The sequence below is a fragment of the Acomys russatus genome, chromosome 1, assembly GCF_903995435.1.
Source record: "Acomys russatus chromosome 1, mAcoRus1.1, whole genome shotgun sequence".
Lineage (NCBI taxonomy): Eukaryota > Metazoa > Chordata > Mammalia > Rodentia > Muridae > Acomys > Acomys russatus.
The window spans coordinates 68,842,140-68,853,067 of record NC_067137.1 but is presented as its reverse complement, the minus strand read 5'-3'; the positions used below and the strand labels follow the sequence as shown (position 1 = coordinate 68,853,067).

The 10,928-nt window shown below is 40.8% G+C and overlaps 1 protein-coding gene across 1 annotated transcript in view; it reads right to left on the bottom strand.

Moving 5' to 3' along the window:
- The window catches only part of Ttc6 (tetratricopeptide repeat domain 6), a 168,268-nt gene that overhangs the window by 64,869 nt on the left and 92,471 nt on the right, over positions 1-10,928 (bottom strand). Inside the window, exon 10 of the mRNA XM_051146503.1 lies at positions 9,241-9,599. Within this exon, the coding sequence (XP_051002460.1) occupies positions 9,241-9,599 (359 nt within the window). The remainder of the gene's footprint in view (positions 1-9,240; positions 9,600-10,928) is intronic.

The window sequence follows — 10,928 nt, the reverse complement described above, 5'->3', positions numbered from 1 at the left end:
GTTCAGCAGCAGTGCCCCCACCCCGTGGTGAATCAGCATACTCTCTGTTACGTCTGAGCAAGAGTCTTAGTTCTCTGCATGCACTGTCCTTGGTTGGTGCATCAGTCCTTGCAGTCCCCCCCCCTTAATCCATATTCATAGGCTTGATGGTCTCCCTGTGGGGCTCCTGCTCCCTCCTAGATGATTCACCCCCCAACTCTTGCATACAATTTGCAGCTCTTCTCCCCTAGGCCTGCTGCAAGTCCCAGCCTCTGTACCTGTCACCCACTGGGTAGAGTATGTCAGAGGACATCTACTTTGGGCTAATATCCATGTATAAGTGAGTATATACCGTGCATGTATTTCTAGGTCTGGGTTACCTCACTCACTATATCGTTTCTAGTTCCATCCATTTGCCTACAAATTTCAAGATTTCCTTGTTTTGATAGCTGAATAGTAGTCTCTATTGGGTAAAGATACCAGAGTTTCTTTGCCCATTCTTCACTTGAGGGGCATCTAAGTTGTTTCCAGATTCTGGATATTACAAATAAGGCTGCTATGAACATAGTTGATCAAATGTCCTTGTTGTATGGTAGAACACCTTTCGGGTATATGCCCAGGAGTGGAATAGCAGGGCCTTTAGATAGTACTATTCCCAATTTTCTGAGAAAGGACCAGAGTGATTCCCAAAGTGGTTGTACAAGTTTACACTCCCCCTAGCAATGGAGAAGTGTTCCCCTTTCTCCACATCCTTGCCAGCATGTGCTGTCACTTGAGTTTTTGATCTTAGCCATTCTGAAGTCAGTCTATACTTACATGAATTCAAACTACAGAACAAGCAGATAATTTGTATTGCTAATCCCCTACATGAGAATAGCTCTGAGGATGGCTGAGACATGAATGTCTATGCAGAATCCCTGTGACTTGTTCTTAGATGCCATTCTTTGTATGGCATGAAGATTTGCAGATGTCTTTCTTCTGCTCATACAAAGAGCAGAGAACCATACTTAACTATTCTGTGTATCCTGCACACCTCATACTTTTATAATGTTATGACTGTATAACATTTATGAGAAATTATGTTTTCAGAACAAAAGAACTGAACACTGACACTGGATCAGACCTGACAGAATCCATTGCTCTCAACATGCTGGATGCTGATATCCTGCATCCTTCATGTTCCAGCCCCAAGTGCTTTGGTTGCTGCTCCTCATCAGAACAGGACAGCTTCCAGGACAGCTTCAAAGGAAGATTCTGATCCCAGTGGGTCCAGTATCTCAGACTGTCATACATAGGACAGTCTATTAAGTGTATTAAGCCTTGAATTTCTCAACATTTAGAAACAAGACCACAAATGCTATTCCTAGCTTGCTTAACTATTTCTCCCAATTGTACTTGGGCCCCTACAAAGGTATTGTTCCTCCCAAATCAACCAGAAGAAGCATTAAAAAGAGAATGATGCCCCATTTCCCTTAAAGGGGGTTGGGTAGGGTTTTTGGTTGTTTTCTTGGAATATAGATGTTTATTTTCTTTGGGAGTTGGTTATAAGTTATTATTGATCTTATTCAGATAGGAAATGAGGTTGGACTCAGGAATTTCTCTCTTTTCCTTTATCTCCCTTTCTTAGGTATGGAGATGGGGTCGAAAAGAAAAAAGGGAAAATATAGAAATATATAGGGATGACGGGACAGAAAATAGATGATTGAACCTACTTTTCAACTTCAGGCCTTAACTGTTACTCACAAACAAGGTCATTTTTAATTAATTGGTATTTAATTGTGTATGTTGGTGTAAAATAAGTTCAATTTTTATACATTGGTATAGAATTCAAACTCAAGGTTATTCTTCTCACACATTAAATATATTGCTACTCTAATATGAGGCATTGTACCCACACAACTCAATTACAATACAAGGTTTACTTCTAATACTTTGAAGGTGCTATTGCAGGCTGTTTAGGATAATTAAATAATATAAGTTAATTGCTAGTTGATCACCTCAGGGCCATGTCAATTACTAGTCTATTTTCATCACAAAAAAATATATATATACCTAGATTTAACAGATAGATAGGATTCTATAGGTAGAGAAGGTAAAATAGTTAGATAAGGTCTTCAAAAACCTCAGAGACCTACAGAATATGATATTTAAAGATATTTTTATGATTTTAAGGATCCTTTGACAACAGGACAGATTAAATCCTGGCAACACCCAGCCTACCACAAGAAGATGATAAGCATCAAAGAATGTCCTTATGGAGATGGTTTCAAATATGGCAAACAAGCCATTGAGCAAAATGCCCTTGTTTCTGCTGCACACAGAATTCTGCCTAAAATGGGCAACCTTGGACACAGGTATGGTCAATGGCCAAACTCTGCCAACACAGAGTAAGCACGTCCTCAATAGTTCCTGCCTAACAAATATGCCTGCCAGATACAATTGGCCAAAAGGCTGAAGACAATGTTCCAACATTATAGAGAGTTTTGGGTGACTGTCTAGGCAGCAAACTGTCTCTGTCATTTTCTCATTTTGGAAGCTGCTAATTTGCACTTCATGTTTACTGAGATAATTAATTTTATTCCTTCTCAAATCTCTGATGGGGTTGAAGACCAGCTAGTTTAAGTTGCTTAGAGGTTAAGATGTTTTTAGGTCTAGATAGAGTTTTTAGGTTGATAGAGATGAGATATGATAGATACTGATTTACATTCAGAATTGTGGACTCACCAAGATAGGAAAGATGTTTTCTCCAAGGTTGCCAAATACAAATAGGCAAAACACTATGAATGCAACATTTATATAAGCACTAATTGTCTCCTGGTACTTCTTGTTATCTGTGGCTTATTGTATATATGTGTAATAATATAAATATATATGTAGAAGTAAAAAATAAAAATACAATTAAAAAAAAGAAAAGCCTTTCTGAGGACTAGGAGAGAGAGAGAGAGAGACAGAGAGACAGAGAGAGAGAGAGACAGAGAAGTTATGAGGGAATTAGGGTAGGATCAGGAGGCAATGAGGGAGGAGGCTACAATTGGGATGTAAAGTGAACAAGTTTAAAAAAAAGTTAAAGCCTTGGGGAAATGAGAACTGATATGCAAAATGCAGCATCCCTAATCAAGCTCTAATCCCTGAGGAGAAAACAGCAAACGCAAAGGTGAGGGCACTCAAGATGCAATTACAACAATTAACCACAGGAAGAGAAAGGTAATAAAAGAATTTTACTTTGCAAGGACCTGTGGCAGTAACTGAATGGCTAGAGCTTTCCAGTGATAAGACAGATGGGCAGCCTGCTAAGGTAATGTTTACCTTAGATAAGCTGGAAACTTCTGGGCCTGCTGGGCATAAAACTAATTGGTTATATACTTGAGATTCATGTCTTCTTGCCCAGATCTCAGAGCCAAAAGAGTTCACAGCCTGAAATGTCACTCGACATGAAATACAGGCCAGGTCCCACTGAAAGTATCACACCATGTGACATGTGCATTCACAAATTTCCCCCCACAGATTCCAAATTGTTCAGTAGATGCTAACTATAAACTTATCAGTACCCGATGCCACTGAGCCTATCAACAAAAGTAAGGGATTAATCAATCGATAGGAAGACGATCAATAGCCTCGGACTGTCTAACCAGCGAACCTATGGAGACAAGGAACTGAGCCACCCTGTAGTCATTTTCTCATCCTGGAACATATAGCAGCAGTGAATGACTCAGAGAAAAATCAGTGTAGACAAGGACATAATGGTAATAATAATAATTTTTAAAAGAACAAGCAGAAATCTCTGGAAGTGCCTCATCTCACCCCACCCCACACTCCAGTAAGACAGTGCACAATAAAATCCACCAGATCAGTGAAGATACTGTGCACTCACAGTAATGGCACCACCAGCAATTCAAAGAAAAATGCATGTGACCACCCCATTTCCTGTTTGCCCAATACTAAAACCTAGTATCTCCAAGAAAATTATTATAAGTTATCATGAATGGAAATTTAGCCAGCTGTTGATGACAATGACCACCTTGGGTCAAGATGTAGGAAAGCAATGGGCATGCCTTTTGGCACCTGATTTACAGCTGTTGACCTGGCTTTCTTTTTCCAAGGCTTTCATATGGAGCAACATGGGGGACTTGTATTTACACAGCAGGGGCAGTGGTAGTCTCTACCTTTACTGACCTGCCCACCGTCTCCCCTGTCATGCAGTATCACTGTGGTCTGAAGCTGACCGGAGATGCATTCCTATTACATCCTTGTCTGACTCTCAGCCTGCCCACCCGCTCCTTGCACAATCTTGACCATCTGGGCGAACCTTCATAGTTTCAATTGCTCCAGTAAAAAAAAATCCATGGGCATATGCTTAATTTTTTTTCTTCCTCGTGTCTCGCAAATACTGTTGGCAGGACTCCCAACATCTGTCTAGAATGTGGCTGCTTCACACCATCTAAGTTGCTCTCACTTCAGAACAAGCAGCCATTTCTCACAGGGATCATTCAATAGCTTTTAAAAAAATGGATCTCTGTGCTTCCACTGCATCTTCTGGAAGATACAGGTGATCATGTCATCAACAAACTACTCTCCACTCTTGAGGTCTGTCCCCTGGAGGGGGAGACCTGGTGGCACTCAGAGGAAGGACAGCAGGTAGCCAAGAAGAGACTTGATACCCTATGAGAATATGCAGGGGGAGGTAATCCCCGCCAGGAACAGTCATAGGGGAGGGGAATAATGGGAAAATGGGGGGGGGAGGAATGGGAGGATACAGGGATGGGATAAACATTGAGATGTAACAAGAATAAATTAATAAAATTAAAAAAAAAATAAAGATCCAAAACACTTACCACAGCTTGCCAGCATCTCTGCCCTCTTCTTAAGTTGACAATGGCTTACAAATACGCATTTTCCTCTTTCAATTTATGTGTACGGTGTACGTATGTATGCACACAACTATGTGTGGGTGCAAATATCCATAGGTGCACATATAGATGCCAGAGGAGGAGGATGCTGAGTATCACCCACCATCACCCTCCACTTTACTCCTGAGTCAACAGTATCTCACTGAGCCTGGAGCTCTATTGCAGTTATCTACCTAGCTGGTAAGAAGTTAGAACCAGCCTGTCTTCTACCTCCCTGTCCCCCTGTGTCACAGGCACAAGCAGCCATGCCCATTATTTTTATGTATGTGCTGGAAATTTGAGCCCTGGTTCCTATAAAAAGCCTTCTTGCCCACTAAGAAATCTCCAGCGCCTCAACCTATGGGTGCTCTTATGAGTGATTTCACATTTATTACTTACCATGGTCAGTAGGGCAATGCTGGGTATTGTCCCCAAACCTGTTCTTGACCTTAGTTCCTACGGCTCTCTCGTGTTTCTGAGACTGCTCTATGTGCTGTCCAGAAACAATAAGCACATCCTCCAACTCAGGGCTTTTGCACTTGCTTCTCCCTCTTCTGCGGCGGATTACACATGCCATCCCACCACAAGAATCTGCTCTAGGTCACAAAAACATCCCAGCACTTTGCCTGAAACAGCAGCTCCCCGCCTCTGCCTTACTCCCTTATAACACTTCCCACTTCCTTACCACCACTAGCTAGGCTCTCCACGGGCACTCTGCCTCTAGAATACAAACTCTGTGAGGACAGGGGACCAATTAGTAGTCTTCACTGTCCTCATTCCGGCTTTCAATCTGGAATAGTATCTGGTGTACGGAAGGTGCTCAGTAAACTTACTCTGAAGAAATGACCTGCTGAGCTAAAGTGCCACTGTACTACCAGCTCCCTTCTTATTGCATTTACAGTTCTTTCCAGATTTAAAGCAGAGGTGATGCTCAGTTTTAAGGTCCAGTAGTGAAATAAGACCTTGGAATTCAAATGCATGTGCATTTCATTTACCGCTCTGTAAACCTGGGAAAGAGCACATCACATATCAGTTGCCGAGAGCCCTACTCTGCTCTGCAAGACACTCGTAGTGAATGGAAATATTTTTTGAGAATTCTGCTTCTCATTGATTTCCCGCAAAATACTTCTTAAAAAGAAAATCAAAATGTTATTTTTAACCATAAATATATATCTAGTAGAAAAAAAAATAATCATGTAGAATGCATACAGGAAACTTCTGAGGAATCTCTTCTTAGCCCATCCCCACCAACTACCTATACCACAGAAATAGTCAATGCCAGAACTTAATGGATATAATCCCATGTTCTCTATGTAATATGCAAGTGCACATTTAACATTCATGCATGTACATAAAGGTTAATCTACTCCTGTTGGTTTGTGTGAATGTGTTCCCATGTACACATTCAAAACTATATTAATGGTGACTTAATGACAGGACTGCCCTATTTTCTAAAATTTTTAAAATAAGGATATATTATCTTACTAACTGATAAAATAATTACAATATCTTAAAGGAAGCAAGGAACTAGAACCTGCTAGACAAGTTTCTAGAAGAATGTGAAAAGCAAACACAGATAATGAGTGAACGTTTTACAAGGAAAAGCTATAGTCTCAGATCATTGACATTAAATAGCCCAAATTGAAAAGGAAAAAAAGGAAAAAAAAAAAAAAAAGAAAAACCATGATCAGAAAATCTAGATCTACATTTTCACAGCCAGCAGTATGGTTCACGGCTTCTCATTTGAAGGAACATCATAGTAAATTAAGCTGCTGGTCCAGGCTCTCCGGGTGGAATATGTGTGCACAGAATTAGCATGAGATGAGACGTGATGCTGGTGAAGGAAACGGGGAAGTTTTAAGCAGCCTAAGTGTGTTGCTCAAGATATTCCGTTTGTGTCGGGATAATGTTGATTTTACTGTCCGACTATGAGAATTTTGAGCTGGAAATAACTTCAGCAGTCCTACAGATAAGCTCATCTTCCAAATGAGGAAACAGCCTGAGAAATAAAGTGACTTGGCCTGGTCACCAAGAGCCTAGTGCACGGCAGTTAGAATACAGACGCGGAGATAAAGATAGCGTTGTATCCTTGTTCCTGGAACTGAACGGCCCCCAGCTCTTGAAGAAAGAGAATAAGGAAAGGTTGAAACATGCCAGAGGAACAGACGTCATCTACTGAAGGGTCCCTCCAGGCCCTCACTGGCCAGTCTCACAGCACAGGCCTCAGAGCGGAAGATAACATCTAAAGGACCGATGAGGCTGTGCTGCTCTTGCAGGTATGTGGCACTCTGCCATATCCTAGCCTGGGAGGGAAGCAGCAGCGAGCAGCAGCCTGTCTCAAGGGGACTGAAAGGAAATGCATGAGTCTGGGGCCTTAATGGGCCCAAATGACCTTCAACAGGAACAACCTTCTGGAGTCAAGATTGACCTGACGTGTGAAAGCTCACGTCGGCCTCTTGTAATCCTTAAGGGAGTCAGCCAAGATGGCTGCCACACAACAGGAGTAAAGCTGCATGTCAAGTGGCAAGAAGGGTATTTCTGAGTCACCAAAATTCATTAAATAAAGTCCTAAATATAGAAACAAAATTATCTTCAAGATGCTCCATATAACTTGTTTTGAACTAACAATTACCTCTCTCTACATGCTACCCAAATTAGTTTAAGGTTTCAAAGGGAAATAGAAAGTTCTGATGTACCATCCAGGATACAGTTGTTTCGGTACAGAAAAGCTCCTCTTACACTTCCTGCTGCGAATGTCACAGTATATGCAAACGTTAACATCGGTTATTAAAGGGGGCAAATACATTTCTCTAAATGGTAAAAGTTGGCTAGATTCCACATGAGAGCGAGAACATGTGTGTTTCTTCCTTAGACTGTGTGACCACACTTAACAGTATACATTCTAATACCATCCATTTTTCTGCAAATTTTGTGATTTATTTTCTTTAAAGTGTGTGTGTGTGTGTGTGTGTGTGTGTGTGTGTACATGTAGGTAGACAGGCTAAGTACTAAGGGACAAGGAAAGGATGAATGCAGGTAATGGACATGCTTATGAAAAAAAGAATTGAATGATAATTGCTTTTCTAGTTCTACCTCTGTTGTGTATTATTTGTTTGGGGTGGTGGGTAGTTCATAAAAAGACACTTGGGAGCGAACGTATGAAACCCACTGTGAAGCTCGCAGGTTCTGTTTCCAGTATCTGCTCTAACATAGTCTGCTGGCTTTTACAGTCTTTGCATCTGGTTAATTTCAATGTCAGGGCTTTTTTCCCCTTGCAACTTTATTATAATAGATTTTGAAATCAATTTTTAAAATAGTGAAACTGAGTATTCAAAATGACCAAAAAAAAAGTGTGTACCATTTATTTTAGGTAGAAGTCACCTGGGGAGCAGTCAAAATGATATGGTCTTGTCTTTTTACTAGGATAACAAAGGTTCATATTTTGAAAGCAGCAAATGTGAGAAAAGTACATAGCAAATGTCTGATTCTTTGCTAAGGGATTTTTCAACTCAGAGAAATCTGGAGCAATGGAGGCTAGCACACAGGACAATTCAGGTCTGACTAGGGCTTTTGTCCCTTCTGTCACCCACAAAGTGTCAAGTCCAGACTCCTAAGATAATATCAGCAGCCACACCAAGGCCCAGCATGTCCTAATAACAACAAAGTGGGTTAAACATGTCTTCCGCTTTCTCACCAGGAGAGTCCTTATTGTTCAGGGGGCATGAGTTTATCAGGCACCAGGACCTAAGAATGCCAAGAGAGAGGTCATCTGCAGGCTTTCTGGAATCATCTGTAAACTGCATTGGTTACACACCACGTCTGTGTCTTACACACTAAGCACACACATTCCAGGAGTTTCTGCTGTTTCCATTTCAGGCCCTAGACATTTTGAAAATATGCCAGCTACCTCCAATTGAGGTCAAAAGTCTTGAAGACAGGCTCACAACACACAAAATGTTTACTTTTATTATATTGATTACACAATTCAACAAAAATGTAAATCTGAAAACAGTTAAATAGCAGCAATCCAGTTTGATTTTGGAATAGATGGTTTAGAATAAAGAGTGGATCTGTGCATCAAGCTAGTTTAGCAAATACATTGTTACATTTTTTTCCTTCCCACTGAGAGACTTCTTTCAGCCATAAAATGGATTCAGCCTTAAAACAGGAAGTTTAGTATAAACAGGAAGTCATAGTATAGATCCAAATATTTATACTATGAAATACCTACATATTTTGGAATCTACTCTTTAGCTGGCATATTTTCCATGGAGAATAAACAGTAACAGTACTGAATGAAAGCGTAAAATTAAGTCCCCCAAACAATAACACAATCCCCTCTGCAGGCTGTAAACATGTAATACTTGAACCGAACCTTTCTATTTTCCTCGGAGGCTTGGAGAGCTGTTCATACACAAGGGCCAGTTTCTGGAACTTCACGCCTTTCTTACGCGCTTTCTTCTTTTTCCCAGGGTATACAATGTAGGTAATGCCAGCTTTTCGTGATGCATCCACCAGGGAAAAAGACAGGCATTTCAAGCTCTCTATGTCATGCAGGGTTTCCTGGCTGCCTTTCAGGGAGGGCTCTATTATTCCCTTTTGCTTGGCGAGCTGGCGCTCCAGCGCCGTCCTCTTCTGGTACAGCAGCAGTTGTAGGTTGCTGTTTATGTCATCCTTTACGATGAATGGTGGTGTGGCCCCTTCTTTCCACATCTCAACTGTAGACTTTGATCTCTTAATAAGAGAACAGAGGTGGAAATAGATACATAATCAGTTTAGTTGTTCTACACTTAAAATCAATTGGGTCACAACTGCAAGAAATGGGGTTCGGCTTTGTTGAATATTAAATAATATATTCTTAAAGGTGTCACTAGTGTATATGAATCATTCTCATGCATGTATGTAGTGTACTTTGACCACATTCATCCCCGGCCTTTCTCATCCCTCACCCTGATCACCCTGGCGTCCTTCTTTTTCCCAAATAGTCTCCCTTCTACTTTCATGGCTTTAAAAAAAAATCTAGATCTAGATATGATAAAAAAAAATTCATTATTTCTTCTTCTTCATCTGACCTGTTTCACGTCACGTCTCCAGCCTATATCCATTTCCCCTCAAGTGACATATTTCTCCCTTTATTTTTTTCTATTTCAGGCCTCTGTCCTCCCGCTCCCCAGGTCGGAGCTCCACCCTTACTTCTCTCAGAGCTTCCTCTCCTACCTTGTTTCCTCTTTCCAGCCACAACCTCTGTCTATTTTATTTCCCTTTCTGAGGGAGGTTTAAGCATCCTCCCTTGGGTCCTTCTTGCTACTTATCTTCTTTGAGTCTGTGAATTGTAGTATGTTTAGCCTGTACTAAATGGCTAAAATCCACTTTTAAGTAAGTACATATCATGTGTGTCTTTCGGGGTCTGGGTTACCTCACGCAGAATTATCTTTTCTAGTTCCATCCATTTGCTTGTAGATTTCCTGATTTCCTTGTTTTTAATAGCTGAGTAGTATGTCCTTAGTCACCGGGGAAATGTAAATCAAAACAACTCTGAGAGTCTACCTTACACCTATCAGAATGGCTAAGATCAAAAATTCAAGCGACATCACATGTTGGCAAGCATGTGGAGAAAGGGGAACATTCCACCATTGCTGGTGGAAGTGTAAAACTTGTACAACTACTTTGGAAATAAGTCTGGTGCTTTCTCAGAAAATTGGGAATAGTGCTACCTCAAGACCCAGCTATATCACTCCTGGGAATACACCCAAAAGATGCTCCAGCATACAAGGACATTTGATGAACTATGTTCAAAGCAGCTTTAGTCATAATAGCCAGAATGGATACAGAAACTGTGGTGCATTTACACACTGGATTTCACCCTTCTTTGTGGCAGAATTCTATTCAGTTGTGTGTGTGCCACACATTCTTTATCCATTCACTTATCTACTAGTGATGGCATCTAGACTGATGACTCCTTGTCTGCTGTGAATAGAGCTCCAATAAACATGGGCATGCAGATATGTTTACTGCAGTCTGATTTTGATTCATTCTGTAATATACACAGAAGCAGTTAGGCTG